This window comes from Gadus chalcogrammus, chromosome 7 (genome assembly GCF_026213295.1).
Source record: "Gadus chalcogrammus isolate NIFS_2021 chromosome 7, NIFS_Gcha_1.0, whole genome shotgun sequence".
Lineage (NCBI taxonomy): Eukaryota > Metazoa > Chordata > Actinopteri > Gadiformes > Gadidae > Gadus > Gadus chalcogrammus.
Genome location: NC_079418.1, coordinates 27,342,062 through 27,360,709, shown reverse-complemented (window position 1 = coordinate 27,360,709; position 18,648 = coordinate 27,342,062). Strand labels below are relative to the sequence as shown.

At 42.7% G+C, this 18,648-nt stretch overlaps 2 protein-coding genes across 2 annotated transcripts in view; both read right to left on the bottom strand.

Moving 5' to 3' along the window:
- Positions 1-429, bottom strand: part of LOC130386085 (protein SOGA1-like) — a 44,201-nt gene extending 43,772 nt beyond the window's left edge. Inside the window, exon 1 of the mRNA XM_056594866.1 lies at positions 356-429. Within this exon, the coding sequence (XP_056450841.1) occupies positions 356-429 (74 nt within the window). The remainder of the gene's footprint in view (positions 1-355) is intronic.
- Positions 430-7,655: 7,226 nt separating this feature from the next.
- LOC130386316 (transcription factor 7-like 2) lies at positions 7,656-11,639 on the bottom strand. The gene is made up of 3 exons (XM_056595154.1): positions 11,211-11,639; positions 10,807-10,876; positions 7,656-9,932 (listed from the first exon to the last, which is right to left on the bottom strand). Exons 1-3 carry the CDS (start codon positions 11,391-11,393, stop codon positions 9,601-9,603), a joined length of 585 nt encoding a protein of 194 aa, XP_056451129.1. The 5' UTR covers positions 11,394-11,639; the 3' UTR covers positions 7,656-9,600.
- Between the last annotated feature and the right edge of the window lie 7,009 nt (positions 11,640-18,648).

Sequence of the window (18,648 nt, the reverse complement as noted above, 5' to 3'; positions counted from 1 at the left end):
AGGAAAGAGCAAGAAAGAGAGGGAGAGAGAGATAGAGTAATTGAACACAAGCAAGAGATAAATGAGACGACAGCCACAAGCCCTTAAGAGAACAGTGAGGCACCGCAGTGGTGGAGTAATGGGGGTCCTGACAATGGGGCGACCGTGGCAGTGCCTGTTGTAAATCTCTACTGAGAAGGGAACAATGCTGGGGAGTCATTAATATGCCATGATGGAGCCTGTCGGTCTGACTCAGACCTGCTGGGCGTCCAGTCTTCACAACAACAATAACCATAATCTGGGCGTTGGGGAGGGCTGTATGTCCCAGCTAATGATCAGAGATGATGAATTGGAAAATGATCAACCTTTTCTCTACATTGTCATCAGGATCTTGGCAGGCCCCGATGTGTCACTTACACAGACCACAGCCTTGGGTAACTCAGGGCCCATGCCAGAATTCAAATTACTTTCTTTACCAAAGGCAATTTGACTAAATAACATCATATTAGTGTCTGAAAGTTACTACGTACTTTTGCTCCTATTGACAGAAATACATCTTTATTTGCTAGTCTCCGGTGGTTCCAGCACGTCGATATTTCACTCTTTCAGCTCCAGCTTTTCAGACTGTTTTACTTACTTCAATTCAGGTTTTCAGAGTATTTTTTCAGTATATTTTTCTTGAAATCAGACTAATTCAGTTTTCAACAGGCCGTAGTGGCTGTGAAACAGTTAAAGGTGTTGCTGGGGTGACAGTGATGTGTGTGTTTGTGCGTCAAGTAGAACTGTGGTGAGGTGTACCAGCTGCAGTGGCTCTCTTTCTCTCTATCTCCCTCTCTCTCTCTCTCTCTCTTTCTCTTTCTCCGTCGATCTGTCTCTCTCTCTTGCTCCCTCTCCCTCCCTCTCTCTAATCTACTAATTTTCAATAAACCAGACAAGGTGGAAGCTAGTGTTTGTTGCATTCTGCCGGCCCTGTGCACGCACGCCCACACACACACAAACACACACACACGTACACAAACACACTCTATCTCTCTCCCGGCAGACTGCCTGACAGACCTGAAATGGAACACCTGCACAAAACAACAACAACAAGAGAACAAGAAAATAGACTTTTGACAGTTGATAAACTATCAATGTAGTAGACACACACAAACACACACACTCATACACGCTCACACACACACACACACACACACACACACACACACACACACACACACACACACACACACACACACACACACACACACACACACACACACACACACACACACACACACACACACACACACACACACACACACACACAGTGACATCCACTTTAACCTCTCTTGATGAGAATGTAAAGAGGCCGTTAAGTTCCGTATGGAGGCAGATGAAAGAGACTGTCTTCACCTATACCAACACACTCACACACTCGGTACACGCACGTAAAAACCCTTCCTTGTCTTAGGTCAACAGGAGAGGAGATGACAAACCCAGAAGGAGGTAATCGCTGACTCTGCTGGTAAACACACTCTCGTGGTTTCATGCTCAGGAAGGCCTTTGTTTAAATTAAGCTGCTCGAAGGCAATGTGAACCAGAGTGAAAACCCAGAAAAGTTACATTTACTACGGCTTACACAGACTGAAAGGTCTGGAACCAGCGTAAAAATGTAACCCCACATGAGTATTCGCTTTGGTCTTTTATTGTTTTTGAAAAAAGTACACTTATTCCTATTTTTACGTTTGGTATTGTGATGAAAAGCCTTTTGAAAACCCCTTCGGCAGGGAGTTTCCTGGGGAGTCAATACTATCACAAAGAAGTGTAACATGTACGTAATTATATGTTCTTGCACATATATATATATATATATATATGTTTGTTTGTTTTGTCTTATGTCGACTGCCAGCTTAATGAAAAACTTTAGTCGGATTGACTAGGTGGATTCTATAAAAATATCTTAGGAAAATGAATATTTCCAGGAATGAAAACATGTGGCCGTTGCATGTGTTTATGTGAATTTGGCCAAGAGTGATTTTGTAACAAATGAAAAATGGGTGGCTTTGGAGTGTGTGTGTATTTAATTGTGTTGCGGTAGCTGATTAACTGAGGTCTGGGAATGCGTACATCTGTTAAGTTCTTTAGTCAGCACCAGCTGAGGGTTGACCCTGCACAGACCCATGACTCACCTGCTGCACACACACACACACACACACACACACACACACACACACACACACACACACACACACACACACACACACACACACACACACACACACACACACACACACACACACACACACACACACACACACACACACACACACCTTGTAGCAGACAAATACTTCATGGAGCCTAATCCAAAGGTGGCACCTAGTCGCAACTTGTTCTATCCTCCTAGCATGCTGCTTAATTCTTGAGGAGATGCTCTAGGGAGAGTGTTGCTCTGTAGTGTAGTCCCACAGGTGGTTGACAGAGAGGGATGTTTAACTGACGATCACCTACCAACAGCATGAATACGTGTGTGGTGTTTTGTCTGATTTATTCTGATTTCTGCCGGGTGTGTGTATGTGTTTTGCTTTAAAGTGCTTCTGTTTGGGAAAGCTCATGTGCGTGTGGAAAAAAAATTGAGGGTGATCCAAGAAATGACATCAATCAAAACAAGCCAGACTTCCGCTGTCAACACCTGTCTTTATGTCTCCCAGCTCCCTTCCCCCTCCCGCCTGCCCCTCTACCGGAACATGAGGATAAGTGGATAAATAATTACAGGTGTAAACACCTCCGGGGCAAACGAACGTTGCTACTTCTTCTTCGTCGTCGTCGTCGTCGTCTCCTCCCTACTTCTGATATCCTTTTAAACGTTTCCATCCCTAAAAACGTTGATGTGTTTTCCCCCTCAGGGGCCGGTAAGCGTCACTTCAAAGCCGCGAGGGGAGGTGAGGGCCCTTCTTATCGTCATTTGTATTTTAATCGACTCGCCCCACCCAGACCCCCCGCCACGCAAACACCTCGCGGCCCACCCACCTGGACCCCCCCCCCCCCCCCCCCCCCCCCCCCCCCCCCCGCCGCCCCTCACAGCTACCACCTGTATCCACCCTGTCTCTCCTGGATGTGCTCCTCACTCTTGAAGTCTACCTGGTTCTACCTACTTGCTTTGCATACAATTCTTTACACTTGATTGGTTGCCGCTTTCCTCCTTTCATGCCTTCCGTTTTTTTATTAATTCTGTCCTTCCTTCCATCTTTCTCTCTTACTTTCCAATCCCTTTCTATTTCTCTTTCTCTTCCCCACTCCATCGCTCTTTCTACGCAGACATGAGCACCACATGAGGAACACTTCCTCTGCTAAACTGTCGAAAAACAAGACTTAAAAAAATGAATAAGTTACAATTCATCCCCCATGACGGTTTCTAAAGAAGATAATATTTGAAAGCCAAGCTAGCGAGGGAGGCCATGCCAGTGTTGTGAGTTTGCAGCAAATAAACCGACACAATAGTGCGCTCCCCATCGCTTGATTTGAAACAAGCCAGCGTGCCGACGTAACCTTTTGAATTGTGATACAATTAGTTTGAGAATCCACAGATTACATGACAACCTCATCCCTACGCCCGAGAACAACGCACAAAAACAAACAAGGACTTACAGTCCGATTCCCCTTGTTTGACTCATCCCGCCCGTTTCCCTCTGAGCGCCTGTACTACACTAATCTCCTACTTTCACCACAATAATCGTACACTACAGAGCAATAATCCCCCGCTAACCTAAAGATAATCTGGCACTTACACACAGCAATTGCATCTTAAGAGTCTGCCTCTCTCTATCGCTCTCTCTCTCTCCCTCTCTCTCCCTCTCTCTCCCTCTCTCTCCCTCTCTCTCTCTCTCTCTCTCCCTCTCTCTCTCTCTCTCTCTCTCTCTCTCTCTCTCTCTCTCTCTCTCCCTCTCTCCCTCTCTCCCTCTCTCTCTCTCTCCCTCTCTCTCTCTCTCTCTCTCTCTCTCTCCCTCTCTCTCTCTCTCTCTCTCTCTCTCTCCCCCTCTCTCTCTCTATCTCACTCTCTCTCTCTCTTCCCATCTCTTTGTTTACTGATGTATGACTGCATCTCCATCTTTGCTGTACTTCATGTGTAGCTTCATGAATACGCATATATTCCTCACATAGAGCAAACTTCATGACTAGAAGCACCGAAAAACGTCAGCTTCCAATCGCATTCTCAATGACTCAAGGAGGACCTTGGCCTGTCTATTCTTTCCGACAATGTTTACCAATAGTTGGTCCAAACTTCATCTCTTTCTCGAGGCCACTGAAGACTGCCGGGGTCCGGGGTTTATCGTGGCCCCTCAGAGGGGCACGGGGGCCTCTGGGCGGGGGCCCACCGCAGCCCTCATAGGGGCCAACGGAGCACAGAGGGATTAGGGCAGCATAAGCCACTGTCGCTGCCATTGTTTAGACAGCCCAAGCCGGTACAAGACACAACCCCCCCCCCCCCCCCCCCCCATCCAACCAGCACCACGCATCCCCTCATCCCACCAGCAACCCCCATCCAACCCCCCCCCCGTACCCCATCGGTCAACACCGCAACACAATGCACACGAGGAAGTGGCAAGATCCTGGTGGATATCCCTTTCTCCCTCGCACTGACGCACAATTCCCTTGATCTAGGGGATCAACGGTGTGTTATTAGGGGATTTGTGTGTGAGTGTGTGTGCATAGGAGGAGGGGAGGCTGGAGGGATCTTATTCAGTTGACTTTTGCCTTGACGTTCTTTCTAAACAGCTAAACTGGGAGCCCAGCAAGACCAACAAACTTCACATTTAAGGGAAAGGGTCCAGCTGATACGCTTGAAAGCAAACTTTAAGAGGCTGGCCATTATCATTTCATTCGAAAATAACACATTTGTTACGCTCTTTTCCGTTCAGACACATAAAGTTCATTCAAGACATAGTCAGAATTGAACCATTAAAAATGGTAATCGCTATAAAATAAACTATGGATGAAAACTCATGAATATAATATACTATTTAAAGAGTTCATAGAAACCATACATTGTTTGTATGGTCAATAACATGTCCATACAAACAATGTTAACCACACGCCAAAACATCCTCAATAGCCTTAAAATAAAGATAATAATAATAATAATAATAATAATTGTTATTATTTTGTTGTTATTATTTCTTTCTTTGTGTTAGTAGTTGTTGTAGCGCCTTATCCTACAGCAAATCCCATACATTTCTCTCGAATCATTGCAGGAAGATATGATGAAGCGGCGAGAGGGTAGAGGAGACTCCACCACAGCCTCCCCATCACACGGCTACTCTTTCACAGCCTCTCCGGCACCACAAGACGCTACGCATCTGCATGCGGCCTGACATCCATGTATCTTCACATCAACCCTGTCTCCGTTACTACACAGAATGAAGTGCCAGCAAGTTGCCAAAGTTGGGTAAATAAAGTGAAATTATCTAATCTTATTTGCTTATAGCTTCAGAAACACAAAACATTGGTTGATATCTTCTTTCAGATTATGACATTTTGGGCCGCTCCTCAGATTAAAGCAGAAATCACTTTGGGCGTTTTCCAATATTTATGACAGTGCTGCATGGAACAATTATTTCATCAGTTGAAAAACTTGATTTGTTTTTTACATTAATTGATGACAATGATGTAAATTGTGCAATGGCGCATTATCAAGAAATTATTGGATTAAATCAGCGAGTGTGTTGTTTTTCCACAGCTCATAGCTCACAGTGATGATAGCGATGATAACCAATGGGATTAGCCCATGCAGAGAAGTGGATCAGTAACATTTGGATATGATAAAAAAAGGTCAAAATGAACATAAAAACCAGCTTCACAGAGCTGACTTTCGGGCTCTCCTTTTTCTCGATAACTTATGTTCTTACTCCACACTTATATATTATATTTTCCTTTCTGTCATCTTGCCTCCACTGTCTGACTAACGTCTGTGTTTTCCCTCCTATATATACCAGTGGTGGTATATGTACATTTAATGGCTATAATCATCCATGATTTGAGTGGTAGGGGATTTGAAATAATAAGGAGGTAGCTTCTTATACACCTATGAAGCATCTTGTGGTAATCAGCTTCCATGAAACACACACACATCTGTACACACACACACAAACAGACACACACACACACACCCACACCCACACCCACACACACACACACACACACACACACACACACACACACACACACACACACACACACACACACACACACACACGTTACAGCAGGCACTTTTTTTGACTTGCACAAACTCTGCACTACTGTACAGGCACAGACGGTCACAAGCCACGAACACACACACACACACAAACACTTATGTGTGCGTGTGCGGAGGAAACACGTGCACAGGAAACATTCACGAAAGCCTCGATACAGATACACACCCTGAGAAAAAAATCACAAATAACACACAGTCTGCAAGGCAAACTAGTGATAACTAGTGAGGACTCACATGCACAAAGTCACGTGGCTGAAAGTAACTCAAAACATCAACTCAACTACAATGACACGCTGATGCACTCTATTCGTAGGTGATCCTTTAGCTTCGGCGTCAACGCTCTAGGATTGCTTGTTCCTCAGTGGAATACATCTCCTTCGGACATTAACACACATTAGGGCTATAACGGCCTCCCCTTAGTAGTTTAATATCAAAAGGTGTGATGTGAAAATTGTTCATTCAGAAGAACTTGAAAGATGAGTTACCTAACAGAAAAAGCATCTTAAGAGTGGCAGCAGAGGCACAATAAGCTTTGCCTGACAATGTTTTCGTAAAGGGGCTCCCAGCGTGATCACATATACAGATGAAACCGTGGGGATGGGGCGCGGCAGAGGACAGCACGGAGGACCAGAGATGACATCGCATAGAGGGACACAAGGGGAGAGGTGGGTAGAAATCCATCACCCCCCACCCCTGTAAACAAAGATCTGTCTTGTAAACCCATACTTTTTACAGTTTTCCCATACATTGTGTCCAGTCCATCCCTCACACACAGTCACACACAAAGCGTCCAAACAGCCACTCCCCCACACATTAATCTCCAGGTTCTTTCATGTGGCAGGGGCATGCTGTAAGCTCTCTAGTTGGTGGGCTAATTACAAGGAAGGCTCTAACAACTGAATATTGTGTGGAGCCTCTCAGAACACCCAGGTAAGGAAAGTGCTCGTCTTCACCTGGCCCCGCCTACAACACTTAAGCACGCTCACAGACACACACTTACACATACACACAAATATATAGACAGGTAGACCCACACATATATACACACGCGGCACACATATACACATACGTGCGCACGCACACACACACACACACACACACACACACACACACACACACACACACACACACACACACACACACACACACACACACACACACACACACACACACACACACACACACACACACACACAAACAGCTACGTGTAAATACAGAGGCAGATAAACACGTGAACAGAAACACAGACATGATTGTAAGTTAACAAACATGTAGCCACACATGCACGTACAAATCTACAAACAACAAAGATGCACGTTAATTAAACACACAGGTTAAACACACAAGAATACTGGCAGAGCAAAGTTATATACACTTGTGTACATACACATTTGTAAACACGCATAGTATTACACACACAGACACACACTTAACCACAGTAACACATATGGACTCCAGTCAGGGTTTGCTGACACCATCAGCTGGAGTCCTTGAGAGGAGAGGACAGGAGAGCTAGGAGGATATGAGTGATGTGGAGACACAGCGATACGCTAGACATGCCATTACACTTGTTCACTATGTTTGCCTGAGACAATGTGTTGTTGTTATCCAGGGATAACTACAGAGACATGGCGGATAATGTTAAGCGTAAATACAGGTTTACCGTTTTGCCGCAAACATCTTAGTTAGCCACATACCAAATAAAAACGCAGGCTTTGGGATTTAACAAAAACAAGGAACCTCTGGGATATAAGCAGGGTTGCATGCGTTGAAACATGCTAATTATATGGGCAGTGCGCATGCAAGTCCAGAGTTCCCCACCACACCTACCCCGTCCTCACACTCGTGCACACACACACACACACGAACAAATGTGGAAACATTTAAAATTAGGTTTCCTAAAAATAAAGCGTGGTGGTTTGAAAATAAATAAAAAATAGTGATAGACAGATGTGATGATAATTTCATTCCTAGTGTAAAATAGAATTTGAAATGTTTATCTAAAGGGGGTTGGTGAACAAACTGTCCTTCAAACAGCTGTCCTCCAAAGAGGGATCTTGCTAAAGAAAAGATTCCCAATTTGTCCCAACGCACATTGCCTTCGGGCAATCTCAACAACTAACCCTGTTGTGAGGGACGCTCCTCAAAGTTAGGAGCGGGCAAGTGTGGAGCTGATATGACAAAATAATTTGATTATAGTCCAAAAATAAAACGCAAAAACAAATTATGAATTCAAGCCTACTTCTGCAAAGTTGTTGGAGAAAGGTCAAAACAATAAATAATCAAAAACACACACACACACACACACACATGCACTCCACACACACACACACACACACACACACACACACACACACACACACACACACACACACACACACACACACACACACACACACACACACACACACACACACACAAATGCATGCATGCACACAAACATACACAAACACACACACAAGCTTGACGGTCACATGTCCAGCAGTTAAATATAAAATAAATGAAGTTGGCATGGATAATCCTGACAGCCATTCAAACACAATTCAACCGATCACACGCCTCCCTCCTTTACGAATTATCTTTCTATGAAATAAAAAACCTGTGAGGTCTCATAAACACTGAACTTGTATTAACTGGGATATAAAATGGTCAAAGGAAAGATTTACAAGGCAATTACATTTTTGCAACATTTTTGTAAGCTTCAGTTACTATGTTTTCAGCCTCAATGTGAACAACACACAACAACAGACAACAATAACTTCCTTTCAGACTTGAAACGGCTCATTCCTCTATTTGACTTTGAAAATGGAAAGAAAACTGTTTTTCTCAAACTCAATATTTTTTTTAATTATTACTTCCAATTTGAATGTGATTGAAAACACTTGGTCGAGTCCCATTCAATCGGCATTGAATCAACGTGACCATGTCTTAATGAACCAATGATAGCAGATATAAACACACTCAAACCTTTCGACCATCAAAGTCTGGCAAGCACGGTGAAGGAGCAACAGTGGGGCAAATAATTGAATAACAAAACTTCCAAAGTGGACTACAGATTCAGACTTAATGTCTGAAGTCAACTTGAACTTTGGCCTCATGTGAAAATTCAAACTGTTTGGTCGGTGAGTGTCTGAGGGGTGGTTCACAAGGCCTCTGTGTTCATGTGTAGCTCCAGAATGACTTGTTTCAGTTCTGCTGAAGTGGAGTTATTGGAAACACGGTCAAAGCAGACCACTGAAGCTCCTCTCTAGCCCTAAACAGGGCTCGGCCGATCTCTGCATGCCAAACATCACAATGCCAACATATGATTTCTACTGACTTACAGAGTCTGGAGACCTCATAATGCCAGAGCAGAACTTCAACCTAGCCTATTTAACACACTTTTTTTTTTATGAAGCACAACATTTTCTATGAAACACGCTCAAAGACACAGTAAACAACAGCAACAACAAAAACCCACTCAACGCGAGCACCAACAAGCCACTTCCTACACAGGAAACACTGTATATTAACTCTATATTGACTTGTTGTGGACTTGGCTTGGGCTGTGCATGTGTGTGTGTGTGTATGTGTTTGTGTGTGTTGGCAGTAGAGTTTAAGTTACGCCGGAGACTTACAGATGGTGGCATGGAGCTGCTCTGCAGGTAGGGGTCTGGCAGCATGAGGAAGGGGTAGCCCGGGTAAGATGTCTTGTACATGCCGCCATCTTGTTGTTTTGTTACTGCAGAGAGACAGACACACACACACAATATTGATTTTACACATTATGCATTTATAACTTTTAAAGAAATGGTTTAGGTTTTAAACCTTGCAACCTGACAAACAATTTGAAGGAAAAAAATGTGCCATTTAAAAGGTTTTGAGTTTCAATTTTCAATTTAGAAACACAAGTTAACCTTAAAATACATTTTAAGAGGTAGGCCTAGTTATATCATTTTTATTTATGTCAAAGACACAAGAAAACAAACCTTTATTGCTTGAAAAATAGATAATGAAAAGAAAGAAAGAAATATAGTAGGACAATGCTTACACAAGTGTTTGCGTTTGAAACATATGTATGAAATCCCGTTTACCGAAATATCTGTGATGTAAAAAATGTTTTTCTCCCACGGCTCTGTCCATTACCATTGAAGGCTTTCACACTCGAGCGGAAGTGTCACTACAAACTTCTGTTTTAACAACAAGGCCTGCAGTCTCCCGTCGTCGACGTGTTAGTTTATCGCTCACACCACCATGGAGCCACAAGGGCTGCACTTTATAAAGCATCTGATCTGCTCCTTCCACTATAACCTGCTTATAACTCATGCGGACAGCAACTACAACACCTAGGGCCGGACACGGTCACCCAACAAAACCCTGCGCAGACTGTAGTATACCCACGCATGTCTACTGTAGAGAGTATCTCATGAAATCCCAAGTTATTGGGATTTGAAATAATCAGACTCAAACTTAAATAGGACTGAGCAAGTGCAACACTCGTGGTGAGTGATTAGTCAGTATATCGTGTGTAATATCATGACGCCAGAATCGGAGAAACGGAGAAACTTGAGGCTAATAAGCGGAGAATGAAGCGCTGTGCTTCAGTGCGTCCTCACCTCCATTGAGATGCTCTCTGTGTTTCTCCACGTAGCACCTCGGTTCGGGCTGCTGTCCCCGTCGGGCCACCTGGGAGGGACACACGGCACGACGCAAACCCGTTTAGTTCACCAAACTGTTTCCAACAAATATAACAACCTCATACGAGTGTTGTTCCCACATGAGAACAGCGTGTTTACTCATGGGACAGACAGACACGTTGTTTTCGCCACACACGCACACGCACACGCACACGCACACACACACACACACACACACACACACACACACACACACACACACACACACACACACACACACACACACACACACACACACACACACACACACACACACACACACACACACACACACACACACACACACACACACACACACACACACCGCTCTCCGCGGGACCTACCGCTGCGCCGGGACTCTGACTGATCTCGGACTCGTTGACCAGGGACGACTTGAGGTCCGCCAGGTCTCTCTCTGTGAACGCGTTCTCTTGAATCTTCTCCTCCTGCTCCCCTTCGTCCTTGAAAGCGATCATCTCATCGTTGGCTCCCATGTCGTCCCCGCCGCCGCTACTGAGCTGAGGCATTTTGCGGAGGAAAAAAAAAATAACAAACTCAGAAAGAGAAGCGGTGGCGATCCTTTGATGTCTTCAGAGGAAACTTTCTATCAAATCTCAGTAGTTCGCGTCAGCTCCGAACCAGATAAAGTGCCGAACACAACCAAAAGTTTGCGCTTCTCTCTCCAACAGCCCCGTAAGTGGATAGAGGGCTAATGTTCCTCCACAGCAACAAACAGTGCATTTGAGCTCAAGACAAGTCGAGGAGTCCCGACTTCAAAGAACGCCGTCCGGGTGATTGACAGCTTGAATGACTCGTTGGGGGTTGTACGATTGTTTCAACAGAGCGCCCCGTTCTTAAAGAGACATCACCTCTGCGCCCCGCATTATTCATGACCTCTCTTTTACGCTTCATTTTTGGCTCTTTCTTTCTTGGTTCCTGATTAAACAAGACGATTTAGTTGTATTTCATATTAGCTCACATGTGGAAACTATCTTTGTTAGTGTCGAAAGTAAAAATGCAGCTTGGATTAGATTTATATTAGACCTAAGTATTTTTTATTAATCCAGGTTATTATAAATGGGTCATTACAGTTTACCTGTTTCGCCGATTTTAGCCCTACGACAATTCGCTGACCTGAGCAAAATCAAAACGTTTCAGTGGTGTTTTATTTTTTTCTCTGGTTTAAGGAATTGTTTGATGATCTCGGAGTGTGACGTTAAGTTAGGGGCAAATAAGGGAAAAACAGTGTTAATAATTATCCTTTTCGATATAGTTTAATTGGTCGAAAAAGTAAAAATAGGCCTGGATGTTGATTTAATCTTTTGCAAAGTAAAATAGGTTTGAAACAGTTGATTGCATGAAATAACTGCAAAAAATTCCCAGCTTAGCACTTCAACACAGTTTCCCCTGGGAACTGGCAGGTTTTTTTAGTTCAATTCGTCCACAAAACATAATGTTGACTTATAGCGTAGCTATGGTGTTGTTCATGTCATTGTCCCACAAGACCAAGAAATAGTAGCCCTACAAATACTGTTGGTTTAAATCACAGGTGAAACAAATACAAATATGAACTGATACGGAAGACCCACAATGACACTTTGAAAGAAAAGTTATCTTTCTTGCCTTTTATTTAAAATGGCCTTCGTAAAAGACAGGTTATTTAACAGCTCTCCTTCATCATATGCCATGTGACGACTAACTTCGGCTGAACACTTTTTATAGGAGAGACAGCTTTGAGTCAGACAATTTATGGATATTTTGCATTAAAACTCTCCATTTGCATCAATACCGAGGCGAAAGGCCCAGAGAGAAGAAAGTGAAATGTAGGACAATCTTGGAAAACATCAGAAGGCTTGGCGAGCTCATCAATAAAAGAGGCACACTATGTTTTGGGCTAGTTCTTACAACCCCCATATTTTGTAGTGATCTCCAAAACATGGTAGAAATATGCTGGTTGCAGAAAACAGTCATCGTGATTTGAGGGGCTATGAGGGGAAAAATAAACAAAATCAGGAAAATGAAGAAAAAAAACTGTTCAAAGTTGTAGACTTGCATTTCAGATGTGTTATCAAGTCTTGATGTATTTTTCCCAGTATACTTTCCAATGCATTTTTAATGTTGACACATAGCTAGCCCGATCTGCCTTTCAGAGATTCTTAATTGAGGAATATTTATACTCCTTCATGCTGTGACTTAATATTTGACTTAATCTCAGTCGGTTGCCTTGAATGAAAATGACGATTCACAGCTGGGAAATAGAATTAAATACAAACAGAAAATGGGTTCGGTATTTGCATAAAGCCGCATATTTATACAATATTGTCTATGCATATTAATGAAAAGATTAAAATGTGGGGTTTGTAATATATGCAAATCTAAATTATAAATGAGTTGTTTAAACTCCTTGTTTATTAGACTTGATTAAATATAGACAGCTGTTTTTCCAGAGAGATGTCGACGGTGGTGCTCGGGCCCTTGCTGTGTGTGTGTGTGTGTGTGTGTGTGTGTGTGTGTGTGTCTGTGTGTGTGTGTGCGCGCGTCCTGGCCTATGTGATGACGCTTGTTACACATGTTGGGTTCACCTGAGGCTGAAGAGGATGTGGGCCTTCCTTTCCTCCTTCTTTCCATTCAGTTACTGTCTCTCTCTCTCTCTCTCCCCCACCTCTCTCTCTCTTTCTCTCTCCCCATCGCTCGTTCTTCTTTGTTTGTCAGATCCCAATTTAATTCTGAATAAGTCAATCTTATCTGCCTGTGTTTCAACACACACACACACACACACACACACACACACACACACACACACACACACCACACACACACACACACACACACACACACACACACACACACACACACACACACACACACACACACACACACACACTCTCTTATCTCATATGCTAATGTGATGACATCAGATTTCATGTGGGGTAGGAAATGCAAAATAAGAAGACATGATATACCCATATTTGAAAGAAAATATCTAGATCTTAGACAAAATGAAAATAATTACAATACCAAAAGCTAAATATTTGAAACTTTCGTCTTCGATAGGATCATAACTTAGTTTTCAACCAAATACAGCTTTTTTTTTTAAGGGAGTGCTTTTCCATTGCTCATTCACTGGCAAAGGAAATTTGCTTTTCTATAATGTAGCCTGGATTTTTTCTAACAGTACAAAAGATGAATCACGGTTGGTTACACAAAAAAAAGATTATATACTGTGCTTTCTAAATAAACATCAGGCACATTAAAGCTGCAGAGTAATTAAATCATGTCCTTTCATTGGGGTTAAGCCACATCCAAGCCAACAAGCCCTAACTGGAACCACTTGTGTGCTTTTTATTGGTAGTTCTGCTTCAATCAAAAACATGTTCGCCAGGGTAACTTCCAGCCAGCAATACACAACCCGAACAAATCTTTTCGTCAGGGTGATTTTTAACAAAACTGTAGCTGTATAGACAATCTTCTATGAACACCAAGTACTGAATTGATCCGCGCGCGCATCAAATGCTGCATAATGCAAAACGTTCTAGAAATGGTATCACATGGATTTGATCTTCATTACTAGAGGTTGGTATTGAGGCAGAGGCTTGGGCCAAAATATAGCATTTAATATCCACAATCCATCATTTTAGGTCTTATTAATGAAGTCATATTCCTTTCAAATTTGTATCAGTTCACATAGCAGTAGTGTAGAATGGTTCAGACAGAGTTTGGAAACCGGGAAAGTAAATGAAGAAAAGTAAGTGCTATTTTTAGCAATTTGCCTTTTATTTGTGTATGCCTTCCAAGCCATGGCTCTCTTGTTTATGCAAGGTTCTGAAACAGTAGGTGCTGTTCTTATTGTGTCGTTTTAAGGATTGCACATGGGGGCGATTTCAATTCATACCTAGAATTTTTTTTCATGTAAAAAATACATAGGTATCTGTTCATAAATAACATAAAAAAAACAAGATAATAATAAAATCCGATGAGGGGCTGATATATAGGACATTTTAATAACAGCTAAATGCCCCCCCCCAAAAAAACAGAGCTATAACTAAGAATGACGAAGTGAATGCATGTGTCCATATAATGACGGTTCTAGTTGTAGTCTGAATGCCTGCTCAGATCTCCAGTGAGTGCTTCTCCAGATGTATCAGAATGCATTCCCTGAGATGCCTCCTTATCAAACATGTATGACTTCACCACAGAGCTGCACCAGGCTTTTGGCGGAAGTCAACAAACTGAACGAGCAATGGAATGCTATCAGATTTTGTAATAAATCACGAGACATAATTTAAAGTGCAGTGTGAACAATGGTTTGGATTTGGTAGAGGTGGAATGTCATATTCATATGTAGGTTTTAATTAGTTTATAATCCCATGAAAATATGAATTGTTGTGTTTTTTTTTACCTAAGAATGAGCCCTTTATATCTACAGAGAGAGCAGGTCCTCTTCCAGATGTTTCTACAGTAGCCCATCATCGATATCTAACTTGTAAACTATAGTGACTAAATAACTGCATACAGTTTCATAAATCTATCAAGTAAGGTCATCGCTTGACACGTGACTATTTGCTGTTGTAGACAATGTCGTCATGTTGGATGCACCTATTTGCACCTTACTGGCCAGTACAGAGCACCAAAGCTTCCCATGGTGGTTGGAAAGGAAGAGGTTGATTTACTGATCATTGAATCTGCAATCATGGATCTCAAGATATTGTGTCTAAAGTAATATTTTCAGTACAGCAGTGTTACAACTCCTGTGGTTACTCTGGAGCTGATCAGCTCTAATAGTATTTCTGTTGCTATGTTTCCCTCACACAACCAGCTTAGTTTTGGTAATGCAAGGTAGCATGTTCAATGTTCGAAGGCATTGCCTAGGAAAGAATAGCATCAAATCTGTATAATATTGATGCTATTATGGTGAATCTTTTAGATATGTTTTCAATTAAACTAAGTTAAGTGATATTGGTTTATATTAAACTGCATAGAATCCCCCCTTTTCATAAAGTACTGCAAATGGGCGTACTGTGATATGGATTTATATTTTAAATGTTCAAATGTTCACTCAGTGTTATTTTTTATTGAAATTGACTCCCTCAATGCATTTGCATAATAAACATACTATTAAAACCTTTCACAAAGAATCCAACAAATTGAAAGCAAATAACTGAACTCTCTTCCGATGAATATCCTAGAAAACACAGAAAGCCATTTTAAGTGGACTCATGTTGGTTCTCAAATTAGAGCTGGTGTCGCCACACAATAATCATACAAATAATTCATTAAACTGTATTTAATCAGATTGAGAAGTCATATTCGGGTCATCATTTTCTAAATATATATATATATGTTGTCCTCAATTACTGCATAATGTATATCGGGGATCACGTTGATACACCTCGACAACCATATTCAACACTTCAACAAATTGGTAAAGCAGATGTTTTGGGCAGACCTACAACTCCGCTTGCTCAGTCCCAATCCCGTTGTTTTCACATCCTGAACCTAAAAGACATAATAAGATGTCCATATGAAGATGGGAACTGCCACTCAATTTCAAGTGCTACAAAAACAGTTACATTGCTATGGGAGAGAACAGAACACATATCATTTTGAACATCTTCTGAATTTTTTTTGGCGTATTTTAAGTCCTAATTTTTCTTGGCACATCGCAAGTAGCAAACCACTGAACAACCGTGCAACCGTGTAAAAGCGTATCAACTGAGGTGCCAAAAGGCTCCTCCCCACTAGGCAACGAACCCCCCGATAATGAGTCTGCTGACTCAGTCTGGGGGAGCAGGGAGAGGAGGGGCCAATCGGGGCCGATCTAGGCTCTTATGGCCGCATAGTTTCAGGGGGTGAAAAGACGCGTGATTTGCCGCCTCCCTTAGAGACGAGGGGGCATTTTCTAAACTGATTGATATTGATATTGATATACTGACCCATCTTTTCAGTAGAAATGACGAGAGTTGTCGATAAATCCTTTTTCACAGTCTGAAACCCAGGAAGAAGTATGGATCTCTGCGTGTCTGGCCGACATATCCATTCTGATGTCTTCACCCCACCTGAAGCTCAATCTGGAGAAGCCTGAGCTGATGTTCCTTCTAGGGAAGGCGTCTCCCATCCACAACCTCTCCATCAATATCCACATCTCTGTGGTGCCTGGGACTCAGACGGCATGGAACCTGTTGGGGACACTGGAGGACCAGCTGTCCTGTGCTGCCAACATCACTGTGACAACCTGCTCCTGCAGATTCGTGTTCGGCATCATCAGGAGGACACGCCTGTTACTCACCCAGAAGGCCACGCAGGTTCTGGTCCAGGCTTTTGTCATCTCACACACTACACCGCATCCCAATCTGCCCAGGCTACTGGTGGCTAAATAAATGTTATGGTGTGACAATATTCCTCACAGACCTCATTCCCGTCTCAGTGAGTGGACAGCAAGGCAAGACGGAAAGGCAAGAGTGATCCTCAAGCCCAGTCATTTATTGTGTACTGCCGTTTTCATCCCGACTTTAAAATTCACCTATTTGGCAAAAAATACACAACTTTGTAATGTTGAACACTAGGCTATTCAGTGAGGGATTTTATTCATGGATCATGTAAAATATGTTCATGTTGGAGCATCCTCAACATCATTTGACAAGAAACTATCACAGTAAAATATGAAACCATTTGTCCTATCTTAGTGGGGCAGCTAAACACAGTTAAAAAACGGGGATACCTTTCATGTTTGGGTGTGCTTTGCTAGTGTAACTTGGGTCAAGAAGAAGAAGTTCTTCTTGAGCAGATCTCAACCCCCGTTTCCCTACGGCACTCCCTCGCGACTCGAAGGTAATGACACTTTTTTATGTTTTATGATTCACTCATATTCAATACTTTGAGTTGTTGGACAATTGGTGCCCATGTAGCGGTATATGCCACAGCCATACACACTGTGGATCTCTTCCTCCCTGTGCAAACAATTAATCCCAGAGCTTAATGACGGGTCACCTCATCAGCTTTCCCCTTTGGTCTCAAATCCATAGTATCTGTCTGTGGTATTGAAACCACACTGGGAGCTTCTCTATGACTAAGATAATGAATAAATTAGGGGAATCAATGTACACATTGTCTCTGTATCCTCACGTTTACAGGTTAGTAACGGTGGACTCAGCCCTTGAATGGTACAGGCTTTATCAAGGGATACATACAATTTATTTTAAACTGTGTTCTGTATAACTTCTGTATTTGTATAATCTTTCTTTCAGGGAATTTACCAGAACAAGCCGGCACTGCATTTACTCTGAGCAATTAAGAAACACACAGCTTAATTAATTAATGAATTAAAGATAAGCAATGAAAAACGATGAACCGATACAGACTGGACTCTAGCCTCAAGACAGACAAAAACAAATCAAATACACACAGATGCATGGAGGGATTCACAGATACACACAAACACAGGCACGAACACACACACGTATGTACACACACACACACACACACACACACACACACACACACACACACACACACACACACACACACACACACACACACACACACACACACTAAAACAAGCACACACACTGAGGGGGACATGTGCAATCTGGGAGACAGGAAACAAAAGCCCTCGTTAATGCAGAGACTTGTAGAGGCCTTTGATGTGGAGCCAAGCCATTCAATCCCTGCTCCTCTCTCTCACACACACACACACACACGCACACACGCACACACACCACACACACACACACACACACACACACACACACACACACACACACACACACACACACACACACACAC